Source organism: Gallinula chloropus (genome assembly GCF_964237585.1).
Source record: "Gallinula chloropus genome assembly, chromosome: 6".
Lineage (NCBI taxonomy): Eukaryota > Metazoa > Chordata > Aves > Gruiformes > Rallidae > Gallinula > Gallinula chloropus.
Genome location: NC_140091.1, coordinates 28579547 through 28598711, shown reverse-complemented (window position 1 = coordinate 28598711; position 19165 = coordinate 28579547). Strand labels below are relative to the sequence as shown.

General features: G+C 38.9%; 1 protein-coding gene across 2 annotated transcripts in view; it reads left to right on the top strand.

Moving 5' to 3' along the window:
* DENND1B (DENN domain containing 1B) overlaps positions 1-19165 on the top strand; it is a gene marked incomplete at both ends in the record, with an annotated part of 149910 nt that overhangs the window by 72792 nt on the left and 57953 nt on the right. Inside the window, 5 exons of one of the 2 annotated variants that reach the window (XM_084266474.1) lie at positions 360-429; positions 2278-2358; positions 5020-5079; positions 6896-6949; positions 10158-10268. In XM_084266474.1, the coding sequence (XP_084122600.1) occupies positions 360-429; positions 2278-2358; positions 5020-5079; positions 6896-6949; positions 10158-10268 (376 nt within the window). The remainder of the gene's footprint in view (positions 1-359; positions 430-2277; positions 2359-5019; positions 5080-6895; positions 6950-10157; positions 10269-19165) is intronic. The other variant, XM_084266475.1, reaches the window with a different exon arrangement.

Below are 19165 nucleotides of genomic sequence, written 5' to 3'. Positions count from 1 at the left end.
GTATTGCAAATAGCATAACTACTAAAAGCTGTAACAATTAAAGATGATGGGAATGTGATTTGGCCATGTGTAAAATGATTTTTTTTGGTGCCTTTAAAATAATGAGAGGTGGAAGCATTATGAGCTAATCAACACTTAATGAAACTTCAAGCAGATGTCAGCTTAAAGATATGTGTCTTTGTTACCATCTATCAGTGACGTACCATTGATTTGTGGGGAAAAGGTTTTTATATGCGTTTTATCTATTTGTAGAAATATTATAAATAAATGCAAATCAGATTAATTGCAGTAGTATTTTATAAGTGCTGGAAAAAATACATTGATACTTTAATAAATTGCTTTTTCACCTTCTCTTTTAGTTACCTACCATGGTTTGAAGTATACTACAAGCTCCTAAATACCCTGGCAGATTATTTGGCTAAAGAACAGGTAATTTGAGATATTCTGTTGCTTTGTGTAAAATATTTTCCTTGAAACAGTCACCATTTGAGGTGCTGTAGAGGCAGGTGCTGTTTAGAAGTTAAAAATTTTAGTGGAATTTAGAAGCAAGTTTTTACATTCATTGTATTGAAATGCAAAGAATCTGAACATACAGCTGCTACTGTCACTTGAATTCCACATTAATCTTAAAAAGCTGCTGAGAATATACCTTTGTGGAGTGTCAGCCTGAGCATAAACAAGTCCTGGGTGAAGTGTGAGCAAAGTGTCACATCACTGGAGATCCGTATGACGTATTGATGGTAAACTGTAGATCTCTGCAACTATCTGATTATCAGTTACAAACACTTTTTTCCAAACTGTATAAAATATGATGTACTGTTTCACCCTGCATAGTAACTAAAAACTACCTCTCGTAATTCTGTCAGCTCAACTAGCAAGGCAAAATTACTTGCAGCATTTGGTGAAGAATCATGATAGTTTAGTTTGCATATTCATGAGCAATTAGACATATTCCAGGATTATGAAGGAAAGGAAATACTGGCATCTGTCTTTGCTGAGAACATGAAAGCTATACCTTTCTGCTTTAACTCTATTAGTGTACTAGGTTGTAATTAAAATTAAAAAAAAAGCATCAATAGTCTGCCATATGCTGTAGACTGGAAAAGCTGACATTTCAAGAATGTATGAACTATAGCATAAGCAATTATTGTGTGTTACAGTAAATGGACTACAGAGAATGATATTTTTTTTGTGTAAAAAGAAAATGGAGCAGGAAAGTTTGGTGTTAGGTGTGTTTAAATACAGCGTGCAGTACATTTAAGTCTTCTAAATGGTAAAATGAGACTCTGGTTTTGGCCTCAATTTCACTGCAGTAGTAAATATTAAGCTGGTGTTTGACAGAAGGGGTGGGGATTGTTGTCTTGTTTCTGGATCACTGGTTTTGGCACTGCAGCCAATTTAAACTGCTGGGTTGTAAGTTGTCCTGTGTGCTGAGAACACTGTTTTGGTGGGCCAGGGAGTTTTAGCAGTGTACAGAAGTATTTTGCCATATTGCATGGTGCCATTGCTGAGGAGGCTGTTAGAGGACGTCAGTCCCGCCTGGCCCGGGCATGGTCTGTCTCACGAAGAGCTATACCCCACATCTTGTTTACTGGTGTGAGATCCAGCAGTGTTGTCTGTCTTGCAGGGAGAGGTCGGAGCTTACTGCAGACTCAAACAATATATATATATATATATATGCCTTTGACTTGGCACCAGTATTTTTGCTTTTACAGCAAAAAGAATTTAATCTCCACGAACAAAACCCCTAAACTGAATGGAAATCCAACACCAAAGTAAAAGGCCAGCTGCATCTCTTCCCCAAGTAACTGTCTCTCGTAGAGACTGAGGTGGAGGATCCTGGTTAAAGCTGGTAGCAGTACAAACCTTTTGGTAAACCTTATGAACTGTTTAATGTGCTCGGGTGTCACATTTAAAAAATACACAGATACATAGCTTGTGTTGTATGTTTAGTAAAACCATGGCTAACGGTTTTAGGAAGATGATGATGTATAGACCACCTCGAGGTGTTAACATTATTTACAGTTGCAAATAATGTGAATCTTTTAAGGAGTGTATGGGGAAATATATCAGAGATTGGCTTGCAGATGCAATCACCTTCTGAGCTACAAAGTTGGCCTAAGTTTTATATATAATATTGAAATACTTCACTGTGAATTGCAGTTGTCTTTTTCGTTAAATATGTATGCATTTCAATATATAGCTTGATGTGTAGTAAATGGTAAGTAGTTATTTTTAATACAATAATTAACTACCTTTAAAAAATATTCCCTATAGGAATATGACTCAATTGATTTGTTAAAATCATTGTATAGACATCCTGTGCCAAAGGCAAACGCTTTTGTCAGCTTAAGTGTGGTAAGTATTCTCTGCTTAACTCTTCATCCTATTACTGACTATAAAATAATAGGCAAGGTTGAAACAAAAAAAACCCAACTCTGTGTGAAGGCTAAGGTTTTTTTCCCTGTCTGTGCAGAACAGGGTTTGTTGCTGTCTCACATTGTTCTCTTAAAGTCATAGCTGTAAAGAAGCTGAAATTTGAGTTTTACTCTACAGATGAAAAAGTAAACTGCAGTGGGATCTGGCAGTGCTAGAACTACTTTTTTTTGTGCTTCCAGCTGTTTCATGTAGATAATTTTGGTTTTTCCTGCTGTGAATCAGGAGCCAGTAACTCTGTTTTATTGCCTCTTATGTCTGAGTAGGTAGACTTACAGGATTGGATAAAAATATGTGTAAGCTGGCTTCTTTTTTACAAAATTACTGTAGGCAAGATCGTACAAGTGCATTGAGTTGCATGAAACCTCCAGCACATCTAGGTGAAAGGATGTGTCTGTGGCTACCTTGCTTTTGTGCTCTGACTTTTCCTGATGTGGAATGGGACACTGATAGTATGGCAAGGTGCTGTCACTGCAGAGGTGTCAAAAAGTGAGCTGGTCACTGTTATGGTTCCTGAAATTCTTAGCAGAAGTAGCACATGGGTGCACATTTAAATAAGTTCATAGGGCCTGCATGAGACATAAAGCCAATACAGAGCCTCTGCTGCCTCTGAGACATTGCTGTGGTCACAGTGTCTGGGCAGTTACTGCCCACCTAAGTATCTGTGTGCAAATACCTGTTTCTTGGTGGAACTATGGCAGTTTGCAGGGCACAGAAAGAAGCAATGTTGTAAAGGGTTCCCTTAAGCACATACTGAAAGATCATTAGATTATTTATCTTGACCTTATTTGTGTAATTTCCTGTTATTTTAAAGTAATTTATTTTGGAATGGAGCCTAATACTTCAGATACTTGAGATACTTCAAGCACAGACTCTAGAAAAGCTCCTGGCCCTGTTATGAAGACATACAGAAATGGAGTCTTCTGTTCCTGTAGATACTTCACCCTTGCTGCTTAACATATTGCTACTTCTGTTTTATTTTGTTTTGCCATATTTTGGATTCCTTGCTCTGCTGTTTCCACTAGTCTGTAAAGGGTTGATATTTTTCCCCTTGAACAGTGCTATGCCACTGTATGTGGAAGTCCTTCCAGCCTTGTGTGTTGCTTTACACGAGAGCAGCGTAGCGCTTCTTGAAGCTGCAGTCGCAATTGTTTTGGTTGCTGTTATTTTTCTCTGTTGTCAGTGTAATATTTTCAAGTTATTTTTCAATTCATAGTACCTCTGCCAAAAATACTTCAGTATATCAAGTAATATTTTGCTATCGTTAATTGTGGTATTCTAAGCAATTCTAGCTTGACATCCCTAAACCACTTTTTATTAAGTCCTTTAAAAATCCTACTGTCTCAGAAGGACGTCAAGGGGCTTTGAAAGGTATTTTTCCTGAAGTTCTGTGCAAAGTGTTACTGCCTGTTGCTCTCAGTGTTGTGGTTCATCTTTCATAGTCTCCCTCAAAATGAACGTTGTGATGAACCTGGAGAGAGATGCTGTGGTGAATACAGCTGCCTACACTGGGGTGGCAAATTGATTGCACTAAAGTTGGTGCTTGGTGGTTTTATTTCAACGTTATCTGACTTTCAAACTTTTTTTCTCGGTTGTCTCTTGTTCCCAGTAGCTTGTTACATCAAAGTTTTGTAATCTTTTTAGGTGAACAGTGGTTATCTGAATGCAGGGCTCTTGCCAAATGCTTGGTTGCAGGTAGAGCCAAGGAAGTCCTGTAGGTTCAGATAGGGCAGAGCAGGAAGGAACAGGTTAGCCTGGATCAGACTGCTGCTTGGATCTGCAGGCATCTCTGGTTATGTGACGCTCTGTGCTGCAGGGAGCAGGGAAATGTTTATGGCCATTTTCAACTCTTAACTTTGTGGGACTGGTCTTTTATGTTGATTATATTCTCTTTTTTTGGCTCCTTGTGTATTGTAAATAAGCTAGACTGGAACCATCAGTATAATAGACTTAGAAAGAAGTTACAGTCTGAAAAGTAATTGTAGAAATGACATCATGAGGTGGCTTTTCCTTGTTCTAGGAGAAGTCTAGTTATGATGCAGAATTAGAAAGATCCTGCCCTGTTTCCTCTGGTGTGCTGCAGGGTGAGGCTCATGGACATTAAGTGGGCTTTAGGTGGCAGAGCACAACGGCACTTAGGGTTGCATGTACGTATCGTGCGTGAACTACACCCAGCATCTGGATACAGGGCATTTCCCAGTTAGGGACCATCTCACCCATCTGTCCCAGTAGCAGATGTTCTCAGCTGAAATGTGTGAGGGGTGATCATTTGTTCTGTGGAACCTGAGCTTAAATATCATTTGGGTCACTTTTAACAATAAAGGACTAAGGAAAGTGATTTGTTTTTTTTTTTTTTGTGTTACGTTTTTTGTTTGGTTTGGGTTTGTTGTTGTTGTTTTGTTATTGTTAGAAAAACTAGCTAAGTGTAAGTCTGAATTCAAATGGGGGAGGAATGCAAAGAATAAAACATGTTTTCAGCCAGTATTTTAAACATGGAATATTACAAGCATTAGAGTCAACTTTGGCCTTTTTGTTAAAAAACTAGAAAGTCAATTCTTCAATCTTTCTCTCATCTTACATAAGAACCAAGAGATGATTTTTGCAAGTGAGCAAGTTTTGAAAAAACAGCCTTTCCTTGTATCGGTGAGTTTAAAAGGCACTGACTATCTAAAGCTTATTGTAATTAAAGAAGTAATTACTTGCTATAGGATATCTCTCTTGATTTCAGGCTTATTTATACCTGTCCTTTGGGAAATTCTGCTGCTGTCTGTAGCCGAAAAGAGCAGTCTAATATTAATGTACCTGTTCTGTTTGAATCAGTCTAATGTCTGAGCTATGTGTGTGCGCATCATAATGCTTCCGTTATATCAGCAACCAAAATCATACCCTTACATTGGTGAACAAAACTTGCATTTTCTAGTGGCCTTTGTAGAGAAAACTTTATACAGGACAGCAACTATTACTTTAGTGTCCCTTCCAAGGCCGTGCATCCTCCTAGGGGGAGTCACAAAGATGTGCAAGGACTCTATACCATGTTATCGTTTTGCTGCTTTATGACATGTAATGACTGCAGTAATGAGTCTTTGCTTCTCATAGTTTTTACTTCCTTTTCTGTTTAATGAATGTGATATTATTACCTTGTTAATTAATAAATAATTACTTCTCTACGTTATTAACTCATTACTCAGAAACCTTTTGATAAATATTCTGTGACCCTATTACATATAGGAAATAATTTTCTGATCTCATTATATTTCTTAAGAATGTTGGCATTCCATTAATCTGAATATTTTCATGTTCTTGACCAGAGAAAAAAAATCGTAGCCTTTTTTTCTCTGTTGATGCAAAACAATAACCTGGGATATTTATTGTGCAAGTGCTATGATGTTTATGGGATGCCTTTTAAATTTTTTTTCTTTAAATTTTTAACTATTGCCAAGTGACCTAATTTGTGGGGAAAATTTTCTATTAAATGTATCAAGCTGGTTTAATAAGTCTCCTACACAGAGTTAATAGTATTAATATTTTTTTTTTGCATGAACACAGGACACATTTAATATCTTATAGACTTCCTTTATGTTTTGGTATATCTTTTTTAAGTTTGACTTGAAAAAAAAGTCTTTGTGTTGTTAATTATAATTTTAAAATACACTTTAAAAACAAAGTCTGCAAAAAAAGTCAAAATTCCATTAAAAACAAGTAAAAGCTAAAAACTCCATAATTATCATATTTACTTAGTGTGCACCCGAGGTCTTTTTGTCTTTCAAAATTCAGATTACTAAGCAAAAATGCCTTAAATTTACTGAGCTAAATCCATGTCTGATAAATACTAAAAGCACTGGATTAATTAGAATAATTTATATTACATCTGGTTTTGGTTTAATCTATTTTATATTTACATCCTAGTGGGCCTCAAACTCAGATGCATAAAATTGCTAATGTGTTTCATAAACGATTGCAGAATCTCAAGCTGTCAGACCCTGCATTTCTTCTAGCACATTTTTGATTCAGAGTTGTATGGAAAGAGAAGAGAATGTTGTTTATCAAGTAACAACATTTCAATTCTCATTGATTATTCCTCATGTGAATGATTTTTCCTTTTCCATTCTAAATTTAACATTTTTTGGTTTGGTTGCAATTTTTAAATCAATGCTTAAGTTAATCAGTGCTACTCTATGGCTCGTGACAGCGTATAAAGCTGGCTTAATTTCAGTGTTATTTCAAAACTGCAGCCCAGTGTTTTGTTCCCTTGGTTTGTGTGCTGTGCTGAACTAGAGCTTGTCATTTCGTGTCGTGATCTGCTCAATTCTTTGTCTAGTAGTGGTAAGAATGCTGTTGGAAAGATGGCTTTTTGCTTAAACAAAGATGGGGTTGGAAAAGCCAAATGCTGGATTTCTTAAAAAAATAGTTTTTTGTTTCTGTGTACATAAATTGTTAATTATTTTTCCCCATTCATTAGCATTCGTATTTCATTACTCCTGATGTAACTGGATTGCCAACAATCCCTGAAAGTGTAAGTATGCGGTTTCTTTTTTCAATGTTTAGGAGAAGGATCAGCCTCATTCTGTGGGTAGGGCTGAACCCTGCTTTTATCGATAGGAGATTATTTTTTTCCCCCCAAGACTGTTTTTAGAATATGATTGATGTCTATTATTACAACCTTTAGCTAGTAGTTAATGTTACATTCATCATTGGCCCATTTAAAAGCATTAATGGGATGTTTTTGACCACTGCTATGTCTACCCTTTGATTCATAATTACTTGGCTTGTTTGCATTTAATGGGATTACGTATATAAAATATAGTCTACTTCTGCACCTTGTGTTGTTTGAATACTTGCACTGCTGAGCTGCAAGTTCAGCGGTCAAGCAGTAAGCTTTTGTGTTAAGAAGGCACTGTTTCAGGCTCTCTGAAAACATCCTGTACCTGCTTACACTTGGATGGTAATGGTGCACCAGGAGTGGTGGTGTGATTGTTTTATGAAGACTTGCATTCTGTAGCTGCTGAATCCTTGATGTTGCTGTGTGTAGATTGCAAACATGAAATCTTAGATCACATTTTCTATGGTGGATTTAGCTGGATAACATCTAATAAAAGAGCTTTGAGACCTTTAGATTTCCACTCTTGCATTTCAATATGGAATTGCACATGGTCGTATAGATGTGTGGTTTTTACTTTTCAAATAATAACTCCTTCTGAAAGTTAAGCTGCTGGGGGACTCACTGCAGTGCAAAAGCCTCACAGCACAGCAGAACTTGCCCTGGTAGATGCTGCTGTTGTGCAGAAGGTGTAACAGAGGTGTCCTTCAGCCTCTGTGGTCATCCATTGGCTGGACTGTGCCTGAGAGGGAACATCCTGTGAGCAGTGGGGCCTGGGCGATGGTGGAATGGGTAGGGGAAAGAAACAGAACTGGGGAAACCTAGGCTGGTGAGGAGCTGTAGGGACACTTAGCAGAGAGGAGGCCCATGGGTGCATCTGTGGGAGTGGAAAGGAGCCTATGCCAGGGACCCAGATGATCCAGAGGAGATAGCACAGCTTGTATTGCAACCCAGAGAGGTATGGAAAGTTGCTGGGTAGAGGAATACAGGAGAGGACCCTTCTTGCAAGGGATCTTTGTGTAGGAGATGGCTTAGTTTTTAAAAGTTTATTTTCATCTTTTTCATCCTTTGGGTTGAATTCCTCTATCTTAAAGAATTCTCTTATTCTAGCTTATTATTTGATGTTATTGTAAAACGTAACTTTGGGAGGTTAGAAGGTGTGTTATGTATTCAACTCCAAGAAAATAGGGGAAGCTTTGCTCTGGGCCTCTGGCTGATGGAAGATGTCATGGTGGTGCTGCTGTGGATTTAGTTTTCTGATTCTGTGGCAGAAAGGAAAAAATAATGTTCAAGGTGCTTTTCTATAATTAATTTTTACTCAATTTATAAAAGTCTCATCCCTCCAGTATGAATCAGAATAGCAAGTGAGAAGGTGAGGTAGCTATAGTAAACTAGCAATAACAGTAATTGTCTTATTCTTTGTTGTTAGATTCACATCTTTCAGGGACAGTAACTTTTCAGAGGTAGTGCAGATATGACTGTGACTGTCTCGCAAAGATATATTGATCTGAGCAAGATTGCAAACTCTTTTTACCACAGCTTTTGCAACATAGAATAATCCTACCATTGTCAACTACAGTGTTAGAGGGTGTTGGAGGTAAATTGGACTCAAATTATAATGGAGCATCAGCCTCTGACAACCAGTTAAAAGTAGCAGTTCAAAGACCAGTTTCTTTCTAAACTGTTTGTAGCCTTAGAGATCTTATTTCTATCTCTTCCAAAATTTTTTTGTACCAAGAATAACTCTGTATTCTGTGTCTTTGAATTGATAATGCATTAATGAATGATACACATGAAACTGGATTGTCTGTTGGTCTTTTCAACATCGTGTTGTCATATGTCCATAACATTGCAATATATCCAAAGAGGAGGTCAACCTTCTGATTGTCATCTGGGCTTTACCTGAAGTTAGCTTTTCCTGTAGGAAAGTCTGCAAGGAGATAAGCCAAGGGCTGGAGAAGAGCAGCTCTGCCCCAGGCCGTGCTCCCTGACAGTGGAGGACCCTGACCCAGGGAAGCTGCAGCGGGTGCTGGCAGTCAGGAGGTCACCCCTCTCTGAAGGCCTTTAATGCTTGTCTTGCCCTCACTGTTTCTTCAGGGGTGCTACCTTGCTGCCATGTGTTGCAGACTGACAGTTCTACTGTTCGGATTTCTGTCCCTGGGTCAGGCCGTATAGTTGGTAGACCTCCTATGTGAGTGTTCAGTCATGTCTTGCTCCTGAGCAGAGATGAGTAGGAGTTCTGTTGCAGATATGATAATGAATTTGTGAAATTAAAAGATTTCTGTATTATGGGGTGTATTAGTACATTCCAAATGATTACTAAAAATGACTATTTTCTTAGGTGGTTTTATTCCAGTAGCTATTTCAGTTTATTCAGAACTTGTGTGTCCCTCACACTGTACCACACAGAAATACTGTCCAGTTCAGGTGAAACACAGAGATCCCCCTGCTTTTTTTTCTGTTTTTTTCCCACAATTCTGTGTTGCTGAACTATCAGTTAGAAGTGTGGTGACTTTGCTTTTTGTACTCCCGCAGCAGGGATGGCAGTGGGGTTCTCACTGGGAGCAAAAAGGGTGGCTGCAGAAAGGACCCAGTGCCTTCCACTGGTGCTGCTGGATGTCCCGTGTCCTGGCACATGCAGCTCGAGCAAAAGCTTGGTGTTTTTCAACAAGCTGTTTTGCTGTACTTGGCGTGGAATAAAATGCCTTGACTTTGGGAGAGCCTGTCAAAATCCACCGTTACATCATTGTAGCTGTGACGGAACAGTTATTGCAGTGCTGGAGGACCTGTTCCTGGGGTGGAAGTAATGGTTACCTTACTAGCACGTGGTGCTACTGATACAATATCAAATCTTGTGTGTGTTTTTTTAAAAATGAAAATCACAAGTATAATCAAATGAGCAAAATATTAATAACTTACAGCAAAGGTAATTTTTCATGGGCTTTAAAACCTAATCCATTCTTAGAGCATAGAAATTTTAGTGCCAAGGGGTTTCTGTCATACTTTTGGGTTGGTGTTTTTCCCCCATGTACTAATTGGACAAGAAATTTTGTAAATAATATATAAAATGTTGCACTTAGCTACTACTGTTGCTATATTGTTAACATCTTATTTATTTAAACAGAGAAACCTCACTGAATATTTTGTTGCTGTGGATGTGAACAACATGCTGCAACTTTATGCCAGTATGTTGCATGAGAGACGAATCATTATTACCTCTAAGAAACTAAGCACTGTAAGTACTTCACACATCTCCTTTTAAGCAGAATATATTGAACATTTCACAAAATGACCTGCAGACCTTTGTGGTTTTAGATATGTTCCATGTGTACTTATAAGACAATATCTACATACTTTTCTGATATATGGTTTTAGTCTGGCTCTTGAAGTACAAAAGTCTGATTTATATAAGACCTACTCAGATACATTAAGTCAGGTTAATTATTTTTCTTATCAGGAGATGAGAGTTCTTTAACTCTCCTGAGTTCATTTCTGTGCCTTCTAACCTAAAAAGAATTCTTAAGGGCTATTATAAGATCTTTATTATTCACTTGTGGCTTATTCCATTGGAGCTACTTGAAAGAAATCAAGGGTCCATAATAATAGCTGCTATCCTAACCTAGTAATAGGTAGATTCATCTTTGTTAGAGTGGTTTGGGAGTGCATACTGTAATAGCTCTGATTTGGAGCAGCTCTTCAGATGGATAATAATGTTCGACTCAAAATAGCATTTTTTTATTAAAGGTTTTAGGCTACTGCCCACATGAAATTTATTTTTTTCCCCCTATGCCTTTTTAGTCTGCTTTGTAAAAGAATATTGTGTTTCATTTTGAAAGTATACCTCAATATTCAGATGTTATTTTGTTTACTCTTCACAGTGTCTAATGAGTTTTAAAAATATATGTTTTGAAAATATTCCCAAGATTAATTTTGCATTAGTACAAGACTGTCACTTTATAACCAACTTCCATCATAGAGTATATTTGTTATGCAGACTCTTTAGCCTGTTAAGCAGTCATCAAAACTACACCTTTTTTTCCCCAACAGTACTGCATAAAGGATTTTGATATGCTTTTTTTGTGTTTTGCCTGTGTTAAATATGGTGGGAAATCAGCTTTAGGTTCCTGAATGCTGCTAGTTGCAGTACCAAATACATGAACTGTTTCAACACAGAGGTATGAGGTTGGGTATGGGATTTGAGAAGGTATGAGGATTTTTGGATTATAAATAGTGGAAAAAGCCCTTTAAATTCCTTTGAGTCAAAATAAATTGGAGATAAAGATTCAGAACCACCATAAAAGGCTGACAGGTTTTGTAGTTCTAAGTGGTAGAAGTAATTATATGACTGACTTCTTACTGTTTATAAAACCCCACAGTGTTGGGTCCCTGAATCTGCAGCCACTGTTGCAGTTAGGGGAATGCACAAAGGCAGCGCTTTGCCAGTGGTTTGCAGAACAGGGAGCTAAGTCAGTCCATGGAGATTGAAGAGCAAAGGAAACATGGGGTCATGTAAGCAGAAGCCACACCAAAACCTGAAAACCAGGAAAATAAACAGTGAATGAATATAAGGAATCTCTAAATTACTAGTCTATGATACATATATTTTAACGACCAAAGATTTTACTATATCTTATGAAATTTACATATTCTACCACAGCTTGCTTCCACCCCCCCTCCCTTCCCCCTGCTCTTTCTCAAAATGACAAGTGGAAGAATTAGGTGTTACAACACAGCAATAAGGCCACCCAAATGGGTGAGAAGAATTTGAAGGGAAAGCACTTTCAAAGAACCTGGCTTAGTAGAAGTTCACATGATGTAGCAAAACTGTGGAATCAAACTTTTTTTTCCCCCAGTTTACTGGTGTGGGACACAGTTTGCTGTAGGAAAAAACAATAATGGGAGGGGGTCTGGAGGAAGAAAAAAGATGCTAGAATTGTACTCTCAGCCTACATTTGGATCCTCTTAAGACTTGTTGTTAGGCCGAACATCTCAGCTGATCTCTGTTGCTGTGATCTGACGAGATGAGGTACCAGAATCACACGGCGCTGATCTGGAGCACCTTATTTCTATGCTCAGATTCCAAATTCTTTGTAAGTCATTAGAGATCAACAGGAATAGTATGCTGGTTGTGGGAAACTTAAACTTCATTCAAAATTCAGCTGTCTATTCCAATAGTCATCTTGATGGTGTCTTCACTTGAAAAAAAAAATGTAGTTACTCTCCTGGACAAGGATTTCGGTAGCAGATGTTTGCAGTGGCATTTGGACATCCTGAAGTATGTCTCCAAGTTGTGAATGTAAATAGTACCTTGCAGGTCAAGTCCAAGACACTGGCACATCAGTTTCACTTTCTTCTGGTTATTTTCTCAGTCTACTTGCATTACTTAAGTCATAGGTAGATGAAATTACTGCCACATCACGTCTGATCTGCTTTTGATATAAGACTGGGTTAATTTTCACTTGCAGTACCAAGTTCTGATAAGCCAGGTCTGGTTTTTGGTTTGTTTTGTTTTATCAGGAACTTCAGTGAGAACTGCTACCTGCCAATTCCTTTCATAAACAGAACAGGACTGACAGGAGGCTTGCTTCTTTACAGAGCAATATAATTGAAAAAGTAAATTAAACACTAGCCAGTACCTCCTGTAAGAATTCAATTGAATTGCCAGGAGTAATTAAATGTGGTTTTGGTGTAAGATGCTTCTACTTTAAAGTGTTGGATTGCTTAATATAATACAGATAAGCAAACGGAGTGTGTTTGGGCATCAGCATTTGCTACCTTTGTGCTGTTTTACTATTGTGTACAAAACACAGCAGACTGTTCCTTGGTGTTGCAAAGGTCCTGTTTTAATCGTCCTAAATTGTAGCTTGATACTTGAAAAGATTATTTGTTCAGAAATATTGCTATGAATTACAACTTTCTGTTAAGGGAGTTGTGCCTTATCTTTGGGGTTAACTGAATATCAAGTGTTTATGTCAGTTCATGAAGACTGGGTTGTGATGTCACCTTCAAGTTATCAGTTCTGTTTCGGTTCACTATCTCGGGCAGTGACTGATAACAAAAGGCATAATTCAAGGCCTTGCTCGCTTTCCCTTCACCCTTCTTGGGGAGGGTGGGGGGGTGGCAGGAATGGAAAACTGCACTTATTTATGTCCAGAGATTCTTTGTTTAGCATTTCTGCCCAATAAATTTCATGCTTTCGTGACACTCGATTAAAGGATCCAGCCCTGTTACGGAAAAAGGAGGCAGGGAAGTGATGGTATATTTAAAGAGAAGGTTTACTTTGGATTAAAAAAAGAGAGTAAAGAAGGTTGCCTGGTTTAAGCTGCAATAGATTTTTTTCATTTAAAAGAAAAAAAAAAGTGCCACTTTGTCCTGAATGTGTGTTTCAGTTGTCAGCCTATGTTTTAATTCAGCCAAGCAGGATTTGTTTTATTTCTGGCTTTTGATTTTTGCAATCATTGTGTATTCTTTGCATCTTTCTTTAAATTGATATTCTGTGGTTTTACCCCCTTTAAAAACTCCTTTGGCGGAGATCTTTGTCTACTTGCCCTACCAATTACTACCAAGATACAAATGGAAGCTTCCCACCACTCCTTTCTGTCACAGCTTCTGGGTCATTATTTGCTCTACTATTGGGTCTTTTATTAGCTTGACTTTCCAATCACTTTAATAACGTGATTATCACCAACCTCACAGCTTGCTTCAGGCTTAGTGTTAGAGTGAGATGGATTCAGCTAGCCTGAGGATTACACTTGGTACGATCTGTTTGTAGCAAAAATTACCATTTCTGGCTTTTGAACAGCAAACTATGAAAGAGAAACAAATTATATGGCTTTGGATTAAATGAAACTATGAATGAAACAAAGGAATTGATCTAGTCACGGAGGTGGCTGTTAGTTGCTTCACTTTAGCTATAAAAGGAAGACCTTTCCTAAATGTCAGGCTGTATGTTCTCACACAGCGCCGTTTTCTCACATGTCATTGCATCTGCATGTATTCTTATTAGTTGCATGGAGCCGTACGAGTTTCAGTGCAAATAATTTTTTAATTCAGGCTTTCTATAAATTATTAAAGTGCTGGGGATGGCTTTTTCCAGGAAGGCTGAGCTACGGCATTGATTTTATGCATGCTGGAGGCAGGCCCTAGATGTTTCGGCCCCAAGTGCACCTGCTGTGGTAGTCTACCAGAACATCACACCCCACTCTCATGTATTCAAAGCAAAGGAATAAATCATGATTTTACAACAGTGCATCAGTTGACTTATTGCTGTTTTGTGACCGGAGGTAGGAAGGATTGCTGTTTAAAGCCATGTCATCGGTTCTCAAGTCACTCAAGCATGAAAGCTTGTCATATGCCTCTGTAATTGTACCTCACCAGTCTTTCCCTAACTAGTCAGCTGGGGCTGTGCGTTTTGTCTCAAACACCCGGCTGGCCAGTGTCTGACAGGAGCTTTCTCATCATCCTGTCAGTAATATGCTAACTACAGTGTAGCTTCTGCGGCCTACACTGGCAGGTGGAAAGGATGCTACACCTTACAGCAAATGTCTAAACGTTACCTCCATTTTTGACCAGTATTTGTTTCAGGTAATACAAGTCTGATGTGTCTGAGAGCAGGGGGGTTACAAAGTCCTGCTTTGCACTGACTGTAGGTCTCTTCAGGACTGTGTATGTCAATAAAAGAGACTTTTTTTCCCCCCTCTTGTGGTGATGGAGCGCTGAATGTTAATTTACACAAAGCATACATTTGTGGAATCACGTTTACTGTCGCAGATATGCAAAGAGAGCTTTCTTCAGTTGCCCTCAGTCACTATAGTGAGTTGGACCGTGAGGTGGCTTCATGTTCTTTGCATTGTCAGTCTTGTCCAGGTATGGTCACACTGTCTGTGGTCCCTCAGGCACTGGGAAGACACTCCTTGGGGAATGTAATACCAGCCACTAGAGAAAGTGAAACACCCCTTAGTCAAAACATGTTGTCTTTGTGAATCACATCACTCCTTTTGCATCTGACCCTAAATCCGAGATTCCTGAGTTTATTCCAAAACCCGTATGACCCAAGGCAGTAATACCATCAGCTGAAGCAGAAAAGAGCTACTGTGGCTATATATTTCTCTCACTTCGCTTTATTCTCTCTGTGGTTTAGATGTTGGAGGTTCATGGATATGGTTAAAAACCTGCCAAGCAGTGCTTTGTCCCTAGGCCAGCTCACTGGGATGTGGCTTTGGACCACAGTGCACGTTAGTGTGGACCCTGGAAAGGCAGATAGCTCCTCGTTTGTACTGTTGTGTTTCTGAGTTACTGGCTATTGATGAAGCCACTTTGCTGGTGCAAACTAAGGATCCAAGGAAGTGAAACAATTGGCTCCTTACAGGCCTGTGTTGGAGAAAACAGGGGCATTGGGAGCTGTTACACAGCTTTGAGACATCCTGGCATTGCCTTATGCTAGGGGTGATGCTCCCAGGTCTGATTAAAAGAACTATAGTATCTAATTTATTTTAATTGTACGCTGTTGTGCAGTCACGATTTTATCTAAAAATGTATTTATGAAGTGTATGGCAGATCCATTGTAAATAGTAGTACTCTTCCAATACTTCAAAAATTATAGATAGAAAATTTAATTTGTGTCTCAAATGCCTGTGAAATAGTACATAGTGGGTGGAAATGTGCAACAGCTGAATTTAGCTCTTGAAAAACAAGAAATGGATGGGAATTTCTCATTAACTTTCGAGGCAGAACAGATATTCCTGTGATACTCGCTGAGCTCCCAGAAGCATGATTAAAATTCATTTTGGAATATTAGGTCAATTAGAGCATTTGGTCTGGGAGTAGATGAGGGGTGATGATTAATAATTTTGTATTTTTTTACTAGTTCAGGTGTAAGCAGTGTAAGATAAACTGGGCAGAGGTGCATATTGTGGGTGCAGTTAGGGTCCCATTGGGACACCCTTAGGCAGTGTATGTCTAGCAGTGAAGTTGTGGGGTATCGATATGGAACCAAAACGTGGCTAGGATATACAGCCAGTCCTGGAAAGCTCTTTCAGTCCTGAAGCTTAGAATAGTTTTCCCATTGTCACACTGTATTATTGGGGGAAATAATTGTGAAAGACTTTGTGAAAAGGCATGAAAATGGGTAGTCAACAAATCATTAAAATTATTTTAATGAGAGAGAGAGAGGGCAAAACCAATGAAAAGTTGCAGACTGCTGTTACCTGCCTTCTTTGTAAAATGTGAAGAACAATATCGCTGGGTTGTATTAAAAACCCCCAACAAACCAACAAAAAGCAAACAGAGCAGAGGGAAGGTACTGTGAGAGAAAAGCATGTGGACAGACAGATCTATGAACGGTTGTCAAAATTATTTTCAGGAAAAAGAACAAACCCAAGGTTAAGGTAATCTGGGGCAAAAGTTTTTTGTTTTGGTTTGTTTTTTTCCAAGTTTTGTAATTGGCAATTCAGTGGAACCTGGTGGCACCAAGTACTGTGTAGAGCCAGTGCAGTGGGCATATGCAGCCTAAGGGAAGCCTTTGAAGTGCTGAGCCCTTTCTGGTTGGGCTGTGTGGGAACTGAAAGTGAAAGAGTCTGGAGTCTGTTGACCATAACTGGCTCACCCCTGAAAAAAAGTACCTGTGAAGTCATTGGTGACGCTGTGAAATGCGAGATGTGAGTGACTGAAGGGTGCCTGTGCAATACCTGCTCTGCTATGGCAAGATTGCCCCTTTTTCATACTTACTGTTGCTTTATGCATATTTTTTCCCCCTTTGCCCCCAAATACGCCGATGACTAGATGAACTATAACGTAGTCAGTGGTTATCTCTGCTCTTGCTCACAGTAAATAAGTTGTCTGTCAACTATTCACCAGGAAGTTGTTCCCTGCTGCTTCTTAATTAGCGTATGGCAGGAGAACATACCATGGAGTTATGCAGGGGGAGGAAACGTGAGTAAAAAGTATTTTCCTGGAAGCTGCTTTCAGAGGCAAGAAACGTTTGCAGAACTCCCTTGTTTTGTGGGAGGGTAGACCTTTCTCCATGGAGACAGGCCACAAAGGAAAGGAGGGAGGAAAGCAATGATCAGGAGATGGTCAGAAAAAGGGACGAAAAGATGCGTTTGTTTGTGGTGTTCTGTGCTTTTGTGAGAGAGGGAGAGATACACAAGTTAGGAAATTATCCAAAATGGGACTAAACAAATTATCAAAGGGATATTTATTGTTAGGGATAAAAGCTGTAGGCTGTCTTCTTAAAGCTTCGTTTTAAACCCATAAGAAATACTAAAAAGGGATGAAGAACTCGAGTAACTGAATCAAATTACATGGTGCAGTATGCCTGTGGTACTGCTTGTTGAGCACTCACCTGTCTTCTACCACTTCAATTTTATTTTCTGCTCAGCTTCCAGTATTGGGAAACATGTCAAACCTGGAGCCATGGGCAAGGAACAAACAGTGTCTGCGGTCTCTTCTTTTCCCTTACAAACTAATGCACAAGAATGATGCCATAATGCTGCTTTGTGAATCAAGAATTGCAAGAAAAGAATGAAATTGATTGTATATGAAGTGCTGTCAAATTCTTGAATAACACTCTTCTCTTCCCTTTACTTCCCCCAGAAATAATGATAAAAGGAAGTGAATAATACTAAAAAAAACCCCTCAAAACCCAACCCAAAAAACCCCCACCAAACAAAGAAAACAACAGCAAAACCCCCAAAACTGAATGTGGGAGACAGTGTTATTTATGATAATGGGTTTTTTTTCACATTTAATTTTCACAGTGGAAAAAGTTAACATTTTCATCTGTGGTCTGGAAATAGAATTCCCTTCCCCTTTCTCCCTTCTGTGAAAGAGGAGAACTGGGGGTCTCATCTTGCCAACAGGAGGAAAATGCATTATGGCTCATTTAAGATCCCCCTTCTTCTTCTTAAAGATTTTGGGGGTGGCAGCTGGGAAGTGATTAGCCAGGAGCAAAATTAAAGAAATGCATTAGAAATGGCTGTGGATGTCATGGCTTGAACTGTGTATTCTGTTCTTTTTTGTGGCTGAATTCTTTCTCATCAGTGAAATCTGACTTCTCACCAATGTCAGCAGAGTGGACTTCAGTTTATGATTTAGTCTGACTCTTTAGTCTTTAGAGCTGGGAAAGGATTTACACTCTGTTGTAAACTGGCAAAAACAAGGGCTCCTTCCCACTTCTACTCCCCAGCAGTCTTCCCTCCCCCGCTTTAAGAACTGGATGAGGAAGGTGGGTCTTAGCAGCTGTTAAGTATCTGTTACGGGTTTGGGGCCTGATCACATTCCTGATCAGACAATATTTTGATAGGGGTGTCCCTGCAACACAGCTGGTAGCCTTAAGAGTGGTAGCAATACAGAAGAGAGGAATCTTGTTGTTTTGTAAGTGGTTTCTCCTTAAGTCTTGTGAAGTGGGAGTCCTGGGCTAACAGCTGTAAGCGTTGGTCTGGGTTAATGGTGGCCACTACGATTGTGGTAAAGCGGTGACCCATCCCTTACAATGTATTGCTGTAGGTATTAATAAGTAGATGAGATAATGAAACATTATCTTTGACATCTTTGAACATATGTGTGGTCAAGGCAGTGGGAGGGAAGCTGTTCTTTGGCCCAATGGGACTGTGAGGGAGGAGGGAGAGAGCACACCAGTACCCGTTTCTGGACATGGTGTTGACAGAGATTGACAGTGTTTGAGGGTTTTTCAGGAAATGCTTTTATCACTGTAGTTCTTTAGTTGTTTAGAGTAGATTTTGAAAGGTTGTATGGTATCACAGGTTAATTTTACTTCAGCGTTTTGTCTAACTTCTGTTGCTGTTTTTGGCTTTCTGACAAGATTCTGCTAATCAGTTTCTCTCTTTCTAGTTTGTGCATTGCTGCGCGTGCAAATCTTGTGACCTAGGCTCTGCCTCTCTACCTTTGGTTATAGAAAAGCCTTTGGAGAAAATCATTCATACAGATTGAAAGTAACTGGCAGGTAAATTTTTTGCAGGATACAGAATACTACTTTTCCTGCTACTCATATAAATTAGGTGAATAATGGGGATGAAATAAGTGTAATACGTGAACCTGCGGAAAATATTCCAGCTGAAGTAGTATGTATGGCTCTAGACATGTTACAGTGTTTTAGCAAAATCTTAAGTTAGA